This window comes from Cupressus sempervirens, chromosome 2, assembly GCF_028749045.1.
Source record: "Cupressus sempervirens isolate cs-2001-9-10 chromosome 2, ASM2874904v1, whole genome shotgun sequence".
Taxonomy (NCBI): Eukaryota; Viridiplantae; Streptophyta; class Pinopsida; order Cupressales; family Cupressaceae; genus Cupressus; species Cupressus sempervirens.
This window is the reverse complement of record NC_143119.1, coordinates 25407596-25430265: the sequence shown is the minus strand read 5'-3', so window position 1 is coordinate 25430265 and position 22670 is coordinate 25407596. Positions and strand designations below refer to the sequence as shown.

The 22670-nt window shown below is 36.2% G+C and overlaps 1 protein-coding gene across 4 annotated transcripts in view; it reads left to right on the top strand.

Moving 5' to 3' along the window:
* LOC149570898 (uncharacterized) overlaps window positions 1-22670 on the top strand; it is a 387041-nt gene that overhangs the window by 98963 nt on the left and 265408 nt on the right. For all 4 annotated transcript variants that reach the window (XM_089812456.1, XM_089812457.1, XM_089812454.1 and 1 more), the window contains exon 5: window positions 9343-9449. In XM_089812456.1, the coding sequence (XP_089668582.1) occupies window positions 9343-9449 (107 nt within the window). The remainder of the gene's footprint in view (window positions 1-9342; window positions 9450-22670) is intronic.

Genomic DNA, 22670 nt, shown 5'->3' with positions numbered 1-22670 from the left:
ATAGAAGTACAAAAAGTACTTCATGACATTGATCAAATTCTTTGAGAGGAACATTCACAAAATTTAACTCATCATCGGGCTCATCTTAATTTAGTGACAAATTAGTTTGAAGAGAATGAGACCTGGCCATACAATGTTACGTGCATCGATTTCTAAATTAAAATGTGTCAACTGCCACGCAAATACTGTTGTGTTGATCCAGATCCCAAATATCCATGGAAGGAAATTTAAAGCTTTAAAGCTAGTGCCCAATTGGAAGTCCTGTAATGGAACAATGGTTGCCAACATATAGAAAGGACCACACGTACATATACTATATACAGCGAGTTAATTTGAAGGCAACGATGAGTATAATGGTCGGTGACAAGGAGCGATGATGTAAAGGACCAACAATCGTCAATTTAGATGACAATCAAAGACCAATTATGTAGCAGAGATCCACTCAAAGATATTCATCTTTGCTAAGGTTTGAAAGTCCTTGTGAGATTTTGCCATCGGGAGTTAAGCACAAATTCATGCTGTGATAAAAAGAAATTAATTAAAATGAAAAGAAGTATGATATGTAATGATGAAACTAACACTATAAAATAAGTATTATTAAAAAGGATACAGTCATTCCCTGAAAAGTGCAGTATGGTATCAGATCTGGTATTAAACATTGTCCATGTCAGCCAGTGCCAAATGTGTTTAGAAGATATCAATATGAAGAAGATATTACTTAGCAATATTGATTTAGCAGTCGATGTAGATATTCAAGACCTAACTCAGCAAGGGTTGAATAAGGAATCTGCCAATCGTACCAGGATTGTGAATTGATGATGGTTACCGATAATGGTGATGTTGTACCTAGGGATGGGATTTTCGTAACAAGTATCTGCACTTGGTCAAGTGGACCAGCATGCTCATCCCTATTTTTGTTACTTAAAATCACATTGTCACATTCATTGATGAAATGAGCACTACCATTATTATCATAAATACCAGGAGGTTTATCATTCCAATTTTGTAGCTTCCTTGGGTGCACAACGACATTAGAGAGCACTTGGGGAGAGCAGTTGGGCCTTGACTGCATGACATAGACCTTAACTATTGACATGCAATAAAGATAAGTATTAGGAAAAAGAAGGAGTAGATATGATTCAGTTAAACTTTGGTGACTCCAACCATATAATATGCAATGTTGTTGGCGTACTTATATGTTCAATAATATAAGAGTGGGTATCCAACATTGGAAGGGGGTATGATGACCAATGTTCTATTCCCATTTGAACCATTCTTATATGGGAGCAGAAAAGACGTAGTCAAATTGTTTAATTCTTACATGGAGGCATTTCCTGATTTGATGCATATGGACCTTCATTGGAGCAACTTATATTATTATTGCAGATAATTATTTATTATCCTTGGGTATTGCATGTATCTACTCATTGTAATCTCTCTCTTATTTTGTATTTCTATAATTACTATAAAGAGCTATTTGCCTTGATCTTTTCCTTTGTCTTTAAGGATGTTCTTGTAGGAAAAGAAGATTGGTACATTAGGTATGCTACCAAATATTGTGCAGACTCAATTTTATGATAGTAGCTCCAAAGAAGTTGTGATTTAGGATTCACAAATCATCTGATGATTAGGTTGGATAATGTGAGTTTCTTGAAGCAAATATCCTTGATGAGTGAAATTATGAGAGGGAGTCTGATAGTTCATTAGAGGCAACCTTGGAAAAAGAGAGGGAGCAGAAAATAAAAATGCTTAAATCAAACTTTTGATGATATTTGTTCAGAAGGAGTAGACCTTGTTGATGGATTCAACACCAGTAAAAAATTATAATAGCTAAAAGACTATGATTCATGGGATAAAGTCTCATGTATGTAGGCTGCAAGGCTTTATGCTATCAGGATACCCATTGAACTAGGGAAGCATGACATGACTTGCTACCAAGAGATTAGAAGGATGATAACAGATTCAGAGGAAGTCTGATACTTCATCGGAGAGAACCTTGTGCTAAGAGGTTAGAAAAGTTGATATCAAACTAAGAGGGAGAAACTTTATTCTCTGATATGCTTATGGTGAATGTTGTGACAACACCACATGATAGTATTCATGGAGACTTCATGTGAACTTTTGATGTCATACATGTATGAGCCTGTCCCCTGTGTACATCATGAAGAAGTGACGACTTCCAAATGATTATCACTTGTATTAGGAGAAGTTGTTGTAAAGCGACATCCTTACAATAACTTGTAGCATGATTCAGTTTTTGCGAAATTGTTTCATGTAAAGACTTTATCTTATAAATCAACAACTAGGTGGTTGATATCATTAATTTGATTATCTACAAGTTGCTTGTATAGATATATTTTTCGGTACATGGTGTATATCTTGCCATGATATTCTGATAGGCCATTACCACATTGAGTACTTGGTGGATATCGTTTAGTTGATGTTCTGATAGGCCATTACTCAGAGTATTTGGTGAATGTCATTTGATTGATATTCTGATAGGCCAATGCTCATGTTACCAAATATGATATCAAATAGTAATTGGTGAATATCTGAAAGATCCCTGATGGATCTCTGCCGCAAATCTGCTGTAGATTTATTTATTTTTTTTTGTTTTTTCCTGTTTATTAATGTTTTCTTGTAGAACTAGACGGAAATGCAGAAGAGTTTGTTTGTTTTTGTGTTTTTGATGATTATTCCACATAGAAATGAGAAGTAGCAAATGGCAAGAAAAGAGTCTGAAAATAAATAACAATATGCAGTAAAGTCAAAGTTGATACAAATCGTACCAGGTAGATCTCTGAATTATTGAGCCAAATAAAAGATACAGTACATTTCCTCTAACAATGACGCCACAACTGGCTGATGAAAACGGATTGATAAGATGCAAGAATCTGCTGCTGAGTAACCGATTTTTCTATGTATCCAAGTGCTGCAAATGACAGAGTACGGCTGCAAGAAATGGCAGTGTACGGCTGCTAGAATTCACCTCCCATATGCCAAAGAACATGCCCAACAAAACAAACTGTAGGCCCAAGCTGAAGTGGCGTCTACCTTCCTCCTGAATACTGTTGAAACTACTGACAAACCAATACCCAATGTTGCTGAGGGTTACGTCCCAGCCAGTAATTACCCTGGGGTTTGCGTCCTAGAATGCAAATTGCTCAAGCAGAGCAAATCTGAAAAGAAGTGTTTGAAAAATATGCATAATCATGAGAAATGGCGCTCATCTCTTTATAACCCCTTGCAAAGCATTTCAAACCCTAAAGTGAACCCCAATTGGCGTTGGCTATAAAAATGAATTAAATCTTATTTTAAAGTGACCATGTCACTAGAAAATGACCTTTTCCACCATAGTAATAAATCCGCTCACAGAATTGCCCTAAGACCAAAGAGGAAGATTTAGAGAATTTCAAGACCTTTCCAACGAGCTATCATAACATGGGATACGCATCCAGATGAGGCCAAAATTCCCTTATTACTCCAAAATGGCTATTAACTTAGCCTTATTTAAATATTAAACGCTAACTTAGGAAATATTAAAAATATAACCCAAATAGCCACAAACTGCCCAACTGACATCACAAACCATAAAATCATCCTGTCACCTGTCTGTGACTGAAGTCGGAAATCAAGGATCCACTGGCAGTCCCATCCCTAAAATCTAGGGATGCTCCTAAAATTTAGGAAACGAGCCCTATCCCTCTGAAACTGAACCCAAAGGGTCATCTCATGGAAACCCAGCCCTGGGCATGATCATACCTCCTAAAAAGTAGGAATGAACCCCATAAATGTAGGAATTGCCTCCTAAAAACAAGGAACGTCACCCAACTGATCAATACCCACCAGAAAACCAAGTCCCCAACACTGAATAACCATATTGGGTCTCTATCCAACCCTGTTAGCCTACAAAACCCCATAATAAGCTGACTCACATGTCTCTGTTAGACTGAGCTAGAGTGGGGACATGACAGTCCTCCCCTCTCGGAGATGCTTGCCCACAAGCAATTGCAATGCAGGATGCTGTAAAATGCTCTCACCCTCCCAGGTGGCATCCTCTATGGGAAGATCCCTCCATTGAACCAAATATTCTCGAATCACTCGGCTTCTCAGCTGCCGTTCCCTCACCTCAAGAATCTCATCAGGGACCAAAATCAATTTACCTTCCTCATCCATAGGAGGTAAAATGGGTGAAACTATAATATGCTGTCCAAGGGCCTTTTTCAGGCAAGATACATGAAATACATTATGAACTTTGCTGCCATGTGGTAACTCAACCTCATATGCAACCTCTCCCACTCGCCTGAGTATCTTGTATGGACCATAAAAACGTGGTTTGAGCTTCTCAGCTCCCCTCTTTTTAGGGTGCTCTGTCGATATGGTTGTAAACGCAGAAAGACCATATCATCCACCTCAAATGCCCTCTCAATCCTGTGCCTGTCAGCGTACATCTTTTGCTGATTTTGGGCCTGCTGCAAATTCTCCCTAAGAGATCTCATGACATCCTGGTTCTTTTCTAACCAATCCTGAGCCAAGGGAACTCTACTGTCACCAAATGCCAAATCAGTGAAAGATAATGCCTCATATCCAAAGAGAGCTTTGAAAGGTGTCATGCCAATGGACATATGATGCGTAGTATTATAACAATATTCGCCCAAATGCAACCAACGCACCCATGCTTTTTGCTGCCCTGACACATAGTTACGCAAATATCCCTCAACCCATTTGTTAACTATTTCTGTCTGCCCATCCGTTTGAGGGTGGTAACTAGTACTAGGTGTTAACAAAGTACCAGCTAGTGTAAAAAATTCCTGCCAGAAGGAACTCATGAATCTGCTGTCCCTATCACTCACAATGGTCTTGGAAAGACCATGAAGTCTAAACACCTCCTTGAAGAACAACTCAGCCACCTGCGATGCTGTAAAATCTAATGCAATGGGAAAGAAGTGGGCATACTTCGTTAGCCTATCCACAACAACATAGATGCAATCTTTCCCCTGAACCCGAGGAAGACCTGTAATGAAATCCATGGAGATCCCTGTCCACTTCTGTTCCGGTATAGGCAAGGGCTGCAATAATCTCGTTGGGTAGGTATGCTCCGACTTGTTCTGCTGACAAGTCATACACTCACGGACATGGCGTAAAACATCATCTTTGAGACCCTTCCAAGAGAATCTCTCACGTACCGCCCTACAAGTCTTACCATATCCTGGGTGTCCGGCTGTAGGAATATCATGGAGAGCATGCAAAATTTGTTCCTTCAACTGAGAACCCGAAACAAGGTAAACCCTGTCTTTATAGTAGATAATATCATCTACCACACTGTATCTGTCATCCACTATCAATCCCTCCATAATCTCACAAGCATGCTGATCTTTGGTGTATTCAACTAAAAGTTGAGCCTTCCAATCTGCTGAAATCTCGCTTAATTAACATAGGGCAGCCAATGAAAATTTCAAATATTGTTTTATTGAACTCTTACTTTCGGAGTGTAATGGGAATGATATGTCCATCAAATGAGTTGTTTAAGCTATGTTGGGAATGGTCATTTTGGAAGATTACAGTGAATTGCTACCAGCATTAAATGAAATCTAGTATTCAAGGAACATTGCTAATTTGGAGTCGGGATTTCAATTTGAAACTTGAAAATTACTTAGGTGGGTTCTAGAGGAGTTTATTATGCTGAAGTAGTACATTCATTTGTGATTTTGTAACATCTTCATATTAGCATGAATGCTGATGGTATTCCTTTGGGGGAGTATCCTAAGCATTGATAGAACAGTTTGGGAGATTGTTAGCATGATTAACATGTTGCATTCATGACTGTGTTTGTCGTTGATGTCAACATAGTATTGTTTCTGTAAAGACTCGCAGAGTAGCAGACAAAGAACAAGGGTGTATGGACTGTGTATTGATGATGAGGTCAAGCGTGGTTGAGGATATGTTCAACAGTATGTCCTAATGACGTGGACAAGTGCACATGCAGAAAGTGTAATGTCCCCATTTTTTGGCCAGTCTGTGCAGTTGATGCAATTAGCTCATCATAGTGACCCTTGTGAGCTGACAGGGCATTTTGGTGGTCTCTGTTATGGATTTAGTATATTTAGTAGTTGCTATTTTTGGTAGTGTAGTGGTTGGCTTGGCAGTTGGTTGTCACCTGCAATTAATCAGGTTATAATTGCATGAGCTCTGATTTATTTATTATTCATTGAGTTGCATTATTATAATAATGTTTATATTATTATAATAATGACTTACTTTAAAAGATATTTCCAAAAAGCAAGTTGGAAAGTTTCTAGTGTTGAGTTCTTTTGGGAAATTTCCACATTTTCTGAAGTGGAGTTTTATAGAAACTTTTGCCAACAAAAGCTTATAAATGAGATCTCATTTCATTGGGAAAGGCACACCTGAATATTTATTTGCTTTTGTTGCCTTTGTGGCTTTTTCCTAACTTCTGATTTCTTCGCCTTTGCTGTGGTATAAGGGTCTGAAGTTGAGTGGGCAATTCACTGCTGAGGTATAGTGATTTGTGATATTCTGAATGTTTATCTCCCTAACTGTGTATCCTGTGGCTGGGAGATTTTTGTCTTGCTGAAAGATTAGATTCTGGAGGGTTTGTGAACATTTTCTGAGAAGTGTTTGAGTCTGGTTTTGGGAGCAATCTGTTGCTGTGGTATAACAAGTTGCAAGAATCTCCTACTGTTTCTAATGTGCCTGGAGATTGCTTTGGTGAGTATTATTTGTATTGTGGGGGTGGATATTGGGGTCGAAATACATTGGTGAGACTGCATAAATACAAATTCCCTTGGAAGCCATCGTTTTACTTATTGGTGAATTGAATTGTGTTGGGCCAGAACTAGCTATCTGTGATTTAGTATTCAGACTGTGTTAGTTGCTGCCAGATATTTCAAGAGTTACAGTTTGGGCTGGGGTTTGGCTGGCAAACAGAGGAAATCCATTAATCTGATGCTGGGTCGTCTGTCTGGGAGCAGCGTCTGAGATAAAAGGACGACAATTGCAGACCTGACAATCTGAATATTACACCTGCGATTGTGGAAGTGATCTGCATTTTAATTAAGAGGCCTGACAATGTACTTACTGCATGCAGTCAGCATTTGGGGAATAAGTAATCAGTTGCAGGCCTGTACGTTTCATTTCTTTGGCTCGATTTGGTTCAGAGACAACTAGGGCATTCATAAGGGAGCTGCGTTCTCATTCCAGTTTGGCGTCTTCAATTTAATTCTGATGATTTTGCTATCTCAAGGCAGTGCTGACGTTATATGTTCAGGTTCCATTATTGTTTTAGTTATATTCATTTCATGCAAGCTTTGTTAATCTTATTTGCAAAATTAAAGTTTAGAATTCTGGAGCTGTGTTATTTGTTCAATTTGCTTTTGCACATATTTATATACTCCAAAAATACCCAAAAAAGCTTATATACAAAGATTTAATAAAAATCCAAAACATTCCTCACTCTTCATCAGAAAATCAGTATAAGGATTGGAAGGGGTTTTTACAGAAAGTCGGAGACATGTGAAAGTTATTTGTGATTTACAGAAGACAGGATGCAAACAGAGTACCTGAGAAGTGGCTTTTGGTGTTTGGATCGCATCTCTTAGCATGGATAGAATTGTGATGAGCGAAGTTAGACAGTGACAGTAGACAACTTGATGATGATGTCAGCGAGTGCATGAAGTCTGAGGTCGCAGATGTGAAAAGTTTTGATTACTGTGTGCCAACAGTTTTTTGCAATTGTGTAAAGATGTAATGAATTGTAATATCTTAATGAGGTCCTATTATAATTAATTGGGAAAGCCTCAAGGCCAACTCAAATAATTATTTTGAGGACATGGTATAAACGAAAGCTATTTTCCTTATGATATAGTAAGAAGTGTAAGTACGAATTGTGAAAGTAATATGCGAAGTCGGTAAATGCAAGTAAGCGATTTAAGGGATCAGTATGATGCGAATTCAAAAATCTGGTATCTTTTCTCTGCAATCAAGGATTCTTATATGCATATCACAGGCTAACTGTTTGACAAAATATGCTTTGGTAGAGAAGTTTGGAAAAGGGCTAATAAGGATAAACGATATTCTACTAATGCAATAACTTCATGTGATATACAAATTTCTTTGCTTTTTTCTTTTTCCTTGGATTCGTTTCATATACTATCGCAAATGTTGTATTTCCGATGCCCCTTAGTTCTTAATTACTATATTATTACAAGAAAACTCAGCTTGTGCTAATGCTGTATTGTAATGATCACCATAACTTGAACAATGCAATTTAGATTCCTGCTGTTATAAGTTTTGTTTTTGATATTTCAATGTGTCAATCACTGCTGTTCAATTTTTTGACAATAAGAGGCAGGGACTGCTGCATGCATTAAGAGACATTGTTCTTTTGATACGAAGATTGTAGATTTTGAAATAAACATTTTACTTTTCTCAGTACAGTTCAGTTCTATGTCCCAAAGCACAAGAGGGGCATTCCAACCTCTATATATAGGCGTGAGGAGGATAGGTTGAAATATCAGAGGCATGTGTGAGTGCTGTAGTGATTAAAGTTAGAAGAACTCAGCTGCAGAAGTTATTTAGAGCTTGACGGCGACGAATCGGAGGAGCTGTTAGTTGTATCTACTCTCTTTACTCATTCTTTGGTGATTAATAGCATCTACATAGTTGCGTGACTGCCTGTACAAGCTGGTTATTCCCCTTCTTCGAGTTTTCAAGGATAAAATCTGAGTTTTATGTGTTGAACTCTCTTATTTATGCACTTAATTTTCTCATATTGCAGAACACTCCATCCTCTATGTCTGTCAATTTGTTCAAGAAAGTAGGACAGTGGTAGTGTAGTTCATTCTGATGTTATAGTAATTTCTGCAAGCAGATTTTCAGAATTTGCTCTGCTCTTTTGATAAATATTTATTTTTGAGACTTATTAGCAGTCATTCACTTGTCTATGCATCAGTTGGTCATAGCTCACTATTTTATTGTTTTCTCTCTGTACTTATACATAATCAGTTTTCTGACAGGTTGATATTTTGATCGTGCTTGATGGTTGCTTTATGCTATCATTCTCCTCTTATAATATTCAGCTGTATTTTTAAATTGATCACTCTGTATCAGCTGATTTATAACTTCATGTAGCTGGCCTCATATATTTTAATTTTTTCCTATGAGTTACAGGATGAATTAATTTTTTTTAATGAGGGTCAAGTTTTTTTGTGATGATTTTGTTTTGTCTGTTTTTCGTTTAATGTGAATTTCTTTGCATCCCATTTTTGAAAAGAAGTGTTAGCATATATTAAATTATTTATGTTACCATTTCCTGTTTTGCAGAGGATTTCTATTGGGTACTTTCTAGCAGCAATGTGTGAAATTTGGATGACAAGTGACTGTCTGGTAGATTCTTTTCTGGGACTTGCGAAGAAATACTACATCCAATGGTTGGCTATCAGTACATATTGAAAGCAAAAGCTATCCAGTGATACTAGAGACAGAAACCAGTGTATTTAATTTAAATAAAAAATTGAAAGGCCAAATAAAAAATAGAATACTATGCATTATAACTCCGTTACCTTGATCAATATGTAGCTAACGTGCATTACAATTCATTCATTTCCAACGTTATTAGTTTTCTTGTTCCAATTTTCTTGGTCATATTATTAGTGCTTACTTTATTAGCAAGTAAACCAACAAAACCTGGTTTCCATCCCAAAGATGTAAATAAGTTGGATGTATTAATGTATGGCATATTAAAGTTTCTAGTTCTGTAGAATGTGAATTTTTCATTTATTACTGTGATCCACAATATGATTAATTTACTTGGTAGGCTTGGTACTATACGTAAACCTTAATTGCTCTGTTGCCAAGATGCGTCTCCGACCCCTTGGAACGTGTCTTGGGGACCGAGACATGTCTCTGGTACTAGAGACCTTGCCTGAGACGTCTCTAGTTGCAGGCAACTTTCAGCTGCTGTCTCCCAGAGATTCCCACCATTGCCCATGCAAAATCCGTCACCTCCCTCGCAAATAAAACAAATAAAATCTAAAACTCAAAAGTTAAGTGCATTGGTAAGTTAGAAAACATACAAATTGGGGAAGGGAAAATGAGAGCTGATGTAGGGCAAGAGCTAACAAGGATGGACAAGACCACAAGTATTTTCCATTTGGCTCTTTATAGTTCAATGCAAAACTCAAAAGATATTCATATTTTCTATATTATTTATGTTCTTTTAATTCTTTTATTCAAACGTTGCAATATACACATTGGGGGTGAATTCCACTAGATCCTTGGGATTTATGAATTTGGTTCTGATAATACATTTTTCTGTTCATCCTCGACTGCATGTCTATATTTGTAATGTCCCTGAGTTCTCGAGTGTCATCTTTAAGAGTATTAATCTATTTCCTAACCCTCATAGGCTTTTGGAGTTGTTCAGAGGGTCAGTTGGTAGAGTTGGAGGACAATTCCTACTCAAAGGGTCCAAGATGTTCAGGGTTGCTCTTTGTTCTAGTTAGAACGTCACACTTACTATTTATAGAAAGTTACTATTTCAAGTTAGTCAGGGTTACTGTTCTGAGCAAGACATCTGAACGGTTCATATTCACATGGGGTTGTGGGGACATCAACAATGATTCCAGTTTTGGAACTTACTATTTATGGTAAGTCAATTTTGGGTCAGTACTATATTTGGCAAGGCCATTCAGACGTATGGTATGTATTGTGATTGACTCATTTGTTAGTTGGCTTGGTTGAGAGACTTACTATTTATACTAAGTTGGTTTTGGTTAGTTACCACTTTTAGCGGGCACTTGGGTGATAACCCCTATCAGTAAAACTATGGCATTTGGTGTTGTACTTTTGGAAGGGTATTAAGCTATTAATTCAAATGATGTTATAATTGATTTCATTTAATTAATAATTAAATGAGCTATTGTAAAGTACCAAGTGAATTAATGCTTATTTTAAAAGTACATTTAATATGCCTAATTGGTGGAGGGAATATAATTATTTATTATATTCCAAATGTTTGAAAAGCTTTTACATTGAAAGAAAATATGTCAAAGAAGGCTAAGTGGTGTTTTAAGTTATGCGAAGTGTGAATATCAAGCTAGCTTACTGATTCATATTGAGAATTATAAAAGCCTTTGCATGAGGAAATCCATTCATCTATTGGGCATTTTTTACATTGTTATTTTTTGAAGAAGCATGGAGAAGTTTTTCAAAAATCAAATGCTTGTGGAATTGTAAATTCCACATTTTTGAAGCACTTTGAACAAGCGAGGAACCATGGTTGAAAAACTCAGTTTTGGCAATATCTTGGCCAACCCAATTTTTTTGAAAATCTTGGAATTGACAAAAATCGATGAGAAATTTGGCAATAAATTGACACTTTTTTCGAACATTTAAAAATATATAATTTATTAAAATATTCTTAAAAACCAAACACATACACAACAAATTTGTAGAATATATGATGATTTGAGATATCCACCATATATTAATCAAACTTTGAGTTAAAGTGTAATTCATAGCAATTAAAACTTAGTAGGTTAACATAGTGATTGAATCATATACGAAAAACAAGTACAACATCTGAATATAAATAAGTTCAATGCACATAGAAGTCAAACTCCATGAAACTACAACTTCTGAATACATATTAAGTTCAAGTTTTAGTATGAGTGAAAACTAGAAGTAGAAACCATAAATTGCATCTATCAGTCAAGCTCAAAGGAGATCACTTCTGCTACATAGGTGGTGTTGAAGTAGTTGCAGTGGCAACATCCTCATCAGGTGCCCGAATAGGTGCCTCAAGCTCAACAAAAGTGTAATATCACCTTCAAAAATGAAATCTAATATGAATATTCCTAATTGCAAATAACTAAAAAGATGTATATGAGAATTATTAGATTATTGCCAATAAAATTGTAATAGGCTCTCTAATAGTGAGATTTAATTATAATTAATTAACATTTGATAAACGAATAAAAAATATATACAATAGAATGATTAATTTAGTAGATAAACAATTATTAATTATATATATTGAATAATAATTGCACAAATAAATAAAAAGTATTAATGGATTAATAATGAAGCTTCATAATTATTTAACTCCTAATATAATCAGGAGGAATCAGGAAGAAGGCTATTATGAATTATAAAATCAAGCCATACCTACATGGTCAACTAGTTGGGGAGGGGTACGAACCTTGGGTTGTGACGCTTTGTTTGTAGGTGGGCAATATATATAACTTGCATCCCCATATAGAGTAAAAAGAACTGTGGGAGATATAAGTTTATAACACAAAAATAAGGTTAGAAATGAACAATTCAGTGGGCATGACACCCCAAACAATATATATTATTCCCATCACATAATTATTTAAGAACCTATCATGTTCACATGCCGCATGGATAAAAGGGTGGACTATCATGTCCCCAATTTCTGCCCTTCCTTAGTGACAACATTTCTAGCAGGGTTGGTCTATTATCTGGTTCCCATAGGCCAGCAGAGCATAGAGGGAACCAACCCAGGGACTTTGAGAGTCATGCATGAGCTTCCCAAGTAGTTTGGAGCAGTAGACAACAGTTTCCTACGATTTCGGAGGGATTCCTAATTTGTAGGGATTGACTAGGAGTGGTCTAGGAGACATTTGGAGACCTCGACAAACGTTTTGGAGACTTAGAGTGCATCTCCTATTTTTTAGGAGGCATTCCTATTTTTTAGGAGGAACTCCTAGTTCAGTGACAGTTCTCTCAGAGGTGCACATAGCAGGGGAGTCATTGGGACTCAATTTTGGTTGATTGGGGCTGTCTCCTACTTTTTAGGAGCATCCCTAGATTTTAGGGATGGACTACCAGTTGACACATCTTGTCCGACATCAGTCACAGACAGGTGACAAGGTCAGATTCATGTTTGATTGGTCATTTTGGGCCTTTTGGGACCATTTGGGAAATATTTTAATATATTTAAATATTTCCTAAGTTGGTGATTAAATAAATTAAAATAAGGTTAATAATATAACCATTTTGGAGTAATAAGGGGATTTTGGCTTCAGTTGATCAGGTACACTTATGTGTTATAGCTCGTTGGAAAGGTCTCGAATTATTATACATGATTTTTACTATCTGTAGACATTTTGGTGCCTTTAGCTATGGAATTTTAATAAAGTAATTTTTTTCCTATAACATGAACGACTTTAATTGGGAAAATGTTATTTTATTATATTTTATTTAAAGGGCAAAGTGTAATTTCCCTTTACGGTTCGATTTACAGTTGGAAGGGGATATAAGGAGATGGAGACCTAATTTCTTATTATCTTTTGCATATTGAAAAACTTGTTTTTGTGAATTGGCTCTGAGAGAGCAATTCTTCATCTGGGACGCAAACCCCAGGTTCTGGATTGGTTGGGACGTAGCCCTCAGCAGTTATTGGCATTGGATTCTTCAGACAGTGTGCATTGCTATCAGGGATAGAGTACACCATTCTTTATTGTAGATTCAGGTTGCAGATTTATGGTTTCAGCATTACAGATTGATTCTTTCAGCTGGGACATGATTCCTTGTAGTCTCACGGCTGCCATTTGCAACAGTTTGGCATCATTGTTGGATGTAAGCTCTTTGGAACTGCATTGGATTTATTATTTGGCTTTATAAATCAGAAATCTGCCTGGTACGATTTATAGCAATTCTGATTTGGTTCTATGTTCTTATTTGTTTTCAGTCTTCTCTCATGTTTATTGTTCATTATTCATTACTATTGTGAAAACTATCAAAAAACACAAAACAAAAACAAAACCTTCTGCAACTTCTGTCTATTCTCAAAGACCATCAAAGAAATCACAGGAAAATATAGTTTATTAATTTAAAAACTACAGCAGATCAGCAAGGGCATCTATTAGGGATCTTTCATGGACCCACCAATGTGGAGAGATAAGTAATGAAAGAAAAGTTTGTTAATGAAAGATAACTCCTTGGACATGCAAAGACTTGGAAAGTCTTTATAAAAAAACAACTAAAAAAAGAAGAAGATGGCTGCCCATTAATGGCTCAACCCATTATCACATATAAAAGATGTAAGGGAGACATATAGGACAAACCAACAAATGTCCTTCAAAAATACAATCATGTTCATATGTGGGACATGGCTAAAAAACCATAATTAAATAAAATGCTATAATATCATTAAGGTATTGGAACATATATACCCTTTTATGTTTTAGATGTTAAAATTAGAGAAGATAATATAAATAAACATATTTAAGTTATAAATAATATATTTGTTTAATATTAGAAACAAATAAGATAATTAAATATAAAATTAATTATGATTTATTTTAAAGAGATAAATTCATATTATAAATATAAATATATTGTTAATATATGTATTCAGAGAATTATGAATTCTCACTTTCTAAAGATGATTTTTGTTTTATGATTATAGATTATTGGATAAATATTTATGTATGAAATATATAAAACTAAAGATATATGTATATATGAATTTAAATAATTGAGACTTAAAATAATGTAAATCATGATAATGATAATGAGAATTATATTAAAACTATATTTTGAATTATGAAAATTTCATCTTTTACTTCGTATTAAGGTATCTTCAGATAGGGAGTTTGTGGAAGGGAAAGGCAGAGTAATTTCAGGCACATGGTAGATTATCCCAATATTAGGGTTGGGTTTTTAGGGACGTTGCATGTAGTCTGTCTCATGTGACCTTCGCACAATAAATCTACCATCTAAGAGTGACCTTAATCTTAGAGGAAAGAAATAGCTTCGCATAAGACAATTAAACTAAATCAATAAATTCAATTAATTATAATTCAAATTAGATATTTAATGATCCTACAAACACAAAATAACCTTAATTGACAATTATTATGATAATAGGTCAAGTATATTAAAGGATCATTACAAGTGATATTAGAGCATGATCTTGCCATCCTATAGGGTGAATATGATTACAATCAATAAAAGATCAAACTATTGAACACAGGTGATAATGAGGCCTGGAAGCATGATTATACAAATGATGAATATAAGTTCGTCAACTGATTTTTGTCTATTTGGGAGAGGTATGGTAAATCCTCTTGAGATAGGTAGATTCCAAAATGGGTAAGGACATGATTTCCAATGCCCTGAGGTAACATCCAAGATGGGTAAGAACATGATTCCTAATGCATTGAGAGAGTCTACTCATAGATGAGTGGCTAGTATTAAGATAATATCTTATACTTTCTATAATAGTCAACTACTTGTCTGTAGTTCGTCTTTCAGTCTAGATAGGAATGTTTCCTATCCTGTCTCTAGTTTTGTTTCTAATTCCGTCTTCAGTCTACATTGTTTCTTTTAGAAACAACGTCTTGTAATTCTTTATAAGAAACACATTCGTTCCTCTGTTAATCAATCAATCATCCGAAAATCTGTTAATCTGCCAATTCTTGAATCTTGTAACATGGTATTAGAGACAGGTTTTCGAAATTATTTCGTGATCCTTGCTTTCTAAAAACCCTGAGATTTCGACTAGGGTTTTTGTCTGAGGTTTTTTGTCTGAAATTTCGTCTGAAAGTTGTTTTACCTGCAATCTGCGATTCTTCTCTGCAGCTCGTAGCATTTTTTTTTCTTTGGAAATCGTAGGTTTTCTTCTATAGAAATCGCGACTTGTTCTTTTGCAGAAATCATAGCTTGTTGGAATAATAGGTTATGATAAAAACTCACAGGTCTATCGCACGGGTCTAAATAAAAACGTAGGGATTTGATCATCTGCCAAAAACGTGTTCAATACGTTTTTTTTTATATATCCTGGTTCGGGTGATCATTTAGTACAAATCTGCTGTCTCAAATCCGCTCAGATAAGGATCCACCTATCTCAAATCTGCTTGTTCCAAAATCTACCTGTATCTGCCTTTTTTTTCTGCAGATCGCGTCCAAATCACATGCCTTTGAAGCAACTCGCGTTCATATATTTTCAAGCTCTTTTGACAACAAGATCATAATTGTAGGGTCAAGGATTAGTTCGTGTTGTCTGCATTCTTCATCGTTTGCGCTCTCCCTAGAAAAAAATTGCCATTTTTATCAAGAAATCTGAAGTTTTTTCAAACTTTTTTCAGCTAGGGCTTTTTTTTTTGAAACCCTAATTTTTGGGGTCGGAATTTTTTTTGTTTGCAGATTCTTGGTGGGTTTTTCGAGACTCATCTGGGTCTTTGTTAGAATTTTTTGGGTACCTCGTTTTCCATGCCTCGATTTTTGAGCCGACAGATTTACATTGCGACTGTAGATTCCTTCTGGGTTTTCTGTCTACTCTTTTGGGCACTTGTCTTTTTTGGGTCAGCCTCAACATTGCCTCGAACTTCGTGCAAATGGCATCTTTGACTAATCTGATGTTGGAGGGCAGTCTATGATTCAATGGCCACAATTATAATCATTGGAAGCAGCGCATGTTGACAATCTTCGAATATCGTCGTTTGGATGAGCTTGTTCTAGGCACAAAGACTCGTCCAACCTCCGACCAAGCAGAACAGGACAAGTTTGATGATCGCAATCGAGAGGCTATTATGCTTCTTAAGCTCTCTGTTATCGATGATCAGCTACCGTAGATTCCTTCAGGCAAGTCAGCTGTAGAAATCTGGAAATATCTAAAGGAGCTGCATGAAACATTTGACAAAAGTCGGGCATTCTTTCTGAAGAATCAGTTGTTCTCCATTATGATGGATGAATGTATGTCCTTACAAGAGCATCTAACAAAGATTAAGGACATCTGTGATTAGCTCGGAGCTATTGGACGAAAAATGGAGGAAGAGGATATGGTAGTCATCACTTTGAAAAGTCTACCATCGTCCTATGAGCACTTCATAGAAACATTCAACATTACGTCAACTAATGTTGATCTGAAGTTTCCAGAATTATGCACCAAACTTCTACAGCAAGATCGTTGGAAACAACAATTTGGCAGCAGTGCTTCCACAGCCTCCTCAGAGCAGGCATTTGTTGCAAAATCCTTTCAACCGAACATCAGCAAACATCAGTCTTCTCAGCCTTCCCAACATCAACCTTCTGCTCAATCTTTGGATGGCTCTACGAAGCAAAATGTGCAGTGTAATTATTGTCACAAGTTCGGCCATATGAAGTTCGAGTGCCGGAAACGTTTGGCTGCCCAAGCAAGGCAAAATGCTTCCTAGCCAACAACACAAGTTATCAAGCTTCCTGATCAAGGCGAAGCTACATTTTTCGCCTTCTGAATCTGTTTCTATTTTTTCTAGGTTTGTTGATTTTCTCCTCAAAAATCATTTCAAGTTGTTTGTAATACGCAAGGTTGCGTGAGATTCTGGGTTTTACCATTTTTCCACGAAAACGAAGTTTTGTAATTGCAACCTATTTTGAGTCATAGCAATCTTTTGGCAAAACTTCTTGATTTCAGCATTCTGTAGATCTAGGGAGGGTCTTAGTTATCACAGAATGTTCTGACATCCGTACATTGACCATTAAAGGAGGGTATTAAGATAATATCTTATACTTTCTATAATAGTCAACTACTTGTCTGTAGTCCGTCTTTCAGTCTAGATAGGAATGTTTCCTATCCTGTATCTAGTTTTGTTTCTAATTCCATCTTCAGTCTACGTTGTTTCTTTTAGAAACAACGTCCTTGTAATTCTTTATAAGGAACACATTTGTTTCTCTGTTAATCAATCAATCATCCGGAAATCCGTTAATCTGCCAATTCTTGAATCTTGTAACAGCTAGTGCCCAATGACATTTAAATTTTCACCCTCTTAAAGAGGGCATGTAAGAGCCATAATAGACTTGAGATCAATATGTTAACTATTAAAATAAATTTTATTTTAAATGTGTATTACTGATCATCAAAGAGACCATTAAATGAGTCATCAAACTGCAACGAAAGATGTTGAAAACTTTGAAGATCAAACCATATCTTTCGATTATCAAATTAAGCTTAGAATCATTCAAACATTTTCAGAAGCCTCGACATCATGAAATCTATCATTCTATCATCAAGTGTAAATCAATCATACTATATCTTTCAATTATAAAATCATCCATCAAGTTATGTTTGGGATCAATTGAGGCAACTCGACACCTCAACATTATGAAATCTATAATTTTTCATTATTCAAGATTTGATCATCAAACACAAATTAGTTGATTATGCTCAATCAATCATTTGAATTAGAATGAATGTCACATTCACCTATTTGATTTGCACATGGAATCACTCATGCCACTCAATATAATTACACTTAATTTCACTTTTCCAAACTATCAATTATATCATTTAATTAAAATTTGGAACATGAACAAGAATCAATTATGACCTAGCCAACATAAGTCATAATTGCTTGAGGATAAGCAATTTTGAGAAGGTAGGACTGTAATATCCCCTTCAATGATGACATCTAATTTTAATATTCTTAACTACAAATAACTAAAAAGATGTATATGGGAATTATTAATCTATTTGATTATTGCCAATAAAGTTGTAATAGCCCCTTATAATAGTGAAATTTTATTATAACTAATAAACATTTAATAAATGATTAAAAAATATATGCAATGAAATGACTAATTAATTAGATAAACCATCATTAATTTTATATATTATATAATAATTATATAAATAAATATAAACTACTAATGGATTACTAATGAAGCTTCATAATAATAACTCCTAAAATAATTGGGAGGCGTTAGAAAAATGGATAGTATGAAATATAAAATCAAGCCATACGTACGTGGGGGACGAGTTGGGGAGGTGTACAAATGTTGGGTCGTGTCCTCTCATTTGTAGTTGGGCATTATATGTAACTCACATCCCCATGTAGACTAAATAGAATCACAGGAGATATAAGGCAGAATTAAGCTTAGAAATGAACAGTTCAGTGGGCACACGACACCCCAAACAATAAATATTATTCCTGTCACATAATTATTTAAGGACCTATCATCTTCACATGCCACGTGGATAAAAGGGCAGACCCACCAACGTGGAGAGATAAATAATGAAAGAAAATATTGTAAATGAAAGATAACCCCTTGGGCTTGGAAAGTCCTTATAAAAAAAACGAGTAAAAAAAGATACAAGAGTGTTTATGTTTATTAAACTAATAATTAGACTACGAAACTGAGATGAATAAATATAAAAAACAAAATACTGACTCTATTGTGAATTGCTTTGCAGATACTTTTATCAAGTATTGAAGGAATATTGTAATACTCAAGATTCCAATCTAAGTGTCTATATATTGAGGTTGATTGCTCTGCTATTGCTGATCTGTAGGGAGAGAACATTTATCTTATTTCAATTTCTCTCCTCTTAGAATCGATCAATATACATATTATACACAAAGGGGATATCATGGTAGACACGTCTGTTTAGTGGATAGCCTCATTGAAAAGACACAATGTCTTATCCTTAACTAATTCAAGGGACCTGGTTATGATTGGGTGTAATCATTAACAGAATTAGTAAGTCCTGAAATTATCGGGCATGTTAAAATGCATTATAATAATCGCATGTGACACCTTACTAAGGATTGCTCTAGAGATTAGCGGTAGATGAAGGACGATCTTGTTGAAGAGAGAGATGGAGGTGCCCTAGCTTGGTTTCAGGTTTGCATGCAGGGGTTCTGTGGAAGCGTTTCAGCAGCAGAGTAGTTTTTTGTTTATTGCAATGGGTTTTGTTTCTGTTTGGTGTTTGCGGGGACTTTTTTAGTTTGCTAGCAGCTGTTCTAGTATTTGTTTGTTTTCTTGGCTTCAATCTTTGCATGGCAGAGATTTCTACGGCATTAGTTGTGGATCTTTCTTGCATGGACAAGGCTCATAATGGGTCCTCTTCAAGCATGCATGCACAACAAGCAGATACATTTTATATGAGTGCTGGCCCTAATATGAAGAAGGTCAATGGGTGTCTTCCTAGAACCCAGGATCACCCAGTTTTGGTCATTCCTCCTAATTTGGTGGAAGAAGATGTCCCATATTGGAGTAGACATGCTCTAATCTGTAAGTTTCTTGGTATTCGTATTCTTTTGTCCACTCTTGAGGCTTGGATCTGGCGTTCCTAGCAGATTGAAGGAGATATGGACATTATGCTTGCGGCAAATAGCTATTTTATAGTTATTTTCTCGAAATTTGCAAATCACAATAGAGATTTTGAAGGTGGCCCATATTTTTATAATTAGGCTGGATTATTTCTTAAACCATGGCATGGAGGTTTTAATTCAGCTGAAGACATACCTTGTTGAGTTCTTGTTTGGGTTTGTCTACCTCGCCTCCCCCTGGAGTTTTGGCGGGAAGACATTTTACATAAAATTGCTAGTCTCTTGGGAAAGCCTGCGGCAGTGGCTACACAAACCCTTGATAAAATGATGATTTCTTTTGCTCGGATTTGTGTTGAGATAGATCTAAATAATCCCTTGCTGGATTTGATGGAAATTTGTTTGGGATCTTCATCATGGATTCAACAGTTAGATTATGAATCTCTACCTTTTCGATGTTGGTTTTGTCATGAGTATGGCCATCTCCTATGACATTGCCCTAAAGTTCATAAGGAAGCTCATTCCCCCTCTTCGACACCTCCTCCTTTGGGTAAAGAGGACAAAGGGAAAGCTCCCATGGTGGTTGAACCTTAGGGAAAGGACAAGGAAGGATTTGTACCTGTTAAAACTAAGGCTAAAGGACGAGGTTAGAAGAGGCCATTCAAGGATAGACAGACAGATGGAAGCTTTAACAAGTTTGAGGTTCTCAAGAATTTAGCTTTGGAAGAAGGGGTCCTGCATGTGGTCACTTCTAACAGTGTTGGGGTCAGTGTGGAGGTTGTATCGGCTCTTGAACTAGAACCAATTCAAGCTATTCAGAGTCAACAAGTGGCTGAGGTGACTTTAAATAATTCCATAGAGGATGACATTGTTTTGGCAAATTTAGCTAGAGAAATTTTAGTTTCTTCTCAAAATTAGGGTTCATCTCATAGATTGGGAGTGCAACAATGACCCCTTAAGAAAAGTCTTGCTGATAGCTCCTCAAAAGGGTGGAAGACAGACCTTGAAAAGATAAAAATGACTGGAGATCCGTTGGTGGAATTTGGGTTTGTTAAACCTATTGATGCTTACTTTTCTCAAACCCCTCAATGATCATTCTCTCTTGGAATGTGAGGGGTTTGAGTAGCACCTATCATCAAAAAGCTATTCATGATTTGATTGCAATTCATTCTCCGGATGTCTTTTGTGTTCAAGAGACTAAGGTTTCTGTTGAGGTTATGCATCAACATGCTTCACGCATTTGGTATGTTGGTCACTGTCAAAGTATTGGTTCACAAGGGAATTCTGGAGGTTTGGCTCTATTCTGGGACCCTTGAAAGATTTTCCTCCTTTGGTGGATTTCTAGTCATTACTCAATCTCTACGGTGGCTACTGCCTTGGACTCTAGTGAGACTATTCTTGTGAGAAATGTTTATGCCCCTATTGACATTTGTGGGAAGATTCATCTTTGGGATCACATTAGGTGTGCGTTCTTGTGCTCCTTATTTTCCTTCGATTTTAGGAGGCAATTTTAATTCTATTTTAAGTCTTGAGGAGAAAAGAGGAGGTTGGCCTACGCTTGGCCCTGCTTCTAATCTTTTTCAAGCCTAGGTGGATATTCTTTCTGTTATTGATGTTAAGCCTTCAAATGGGGTTTTCACTTGGAACAATAGACGGAGTGGTTAGGAAGCTATCTTAGAACATTTGGATAGGTTTCTTGTTTCATGTTATTGGGTTGGCGGTGGCCTAATTATGAGTTTTGAAATTCTTGATTGGAGAGGTTCTGATCATTGGCCAATTGAGTTCTCTTCTTCTCTTGTTGCACTCCCTAAGAACCCTTCTTTTAGATTCCAACTTATGTGGTTCCGAGACTTGTCCCTTTATGATTTGGTGGCTAAGTGGTGGAGAGGGTGGCCTAGCTTATGGCACGGATATGTTTGTCTTTGAGCAGAAACCTAAATATCTCAAATACCATCTTAAGAGATGGAATACTTCTTGCTTTGGGAACCTTCAATCTAGAAAGAGGAATGCTCTAGATCATCTTGCAGTGATTACTCACCAAATTAGGGACTTTGGGCTTATAGAGGGTCTTGGTAAGGCTGAATCCCAAGATATGCAGGATGTGGAAGAATGAGAACTTCAGGAAGAGATTTACAGGAAACAAAAGGCTCGCATTGATTGATTGCAGGAAGGGGATAGAAATAGTGCTTTTTTTCATCATTCTATTCAAGCTCGTTGTAATAAAGGGTATATTTCTTCTTTTGTTACTCTTGAAGGACTTAAGATTTCTTCTCAGTTTGCTATGACCAAGGAAGCCCTTCAATTTTATTCTAACCTTTTTACTGAGGATTCTCAGCCTGCAGTTGAGGAGAACTTAATTCTTCCATGCATTCCTTCTCTTATCACTAATGCTATGAATGATTCTCTTCTTCGTCCAATTTTGACATCTTAACTTGAAGAGGTTGTGTTTGGGATGAATAAAGGTAAAGCTCCAGGCCCAGAGGGTTTCCCTGTGGAATTCTTTCAGGAATTTTGGGAAATTATTAATATAGATCTCTTGGAGGTGGTTAAGGAATCCCTTCAGTATAAGCATATGCTTTGTGCATTGAACTGTAC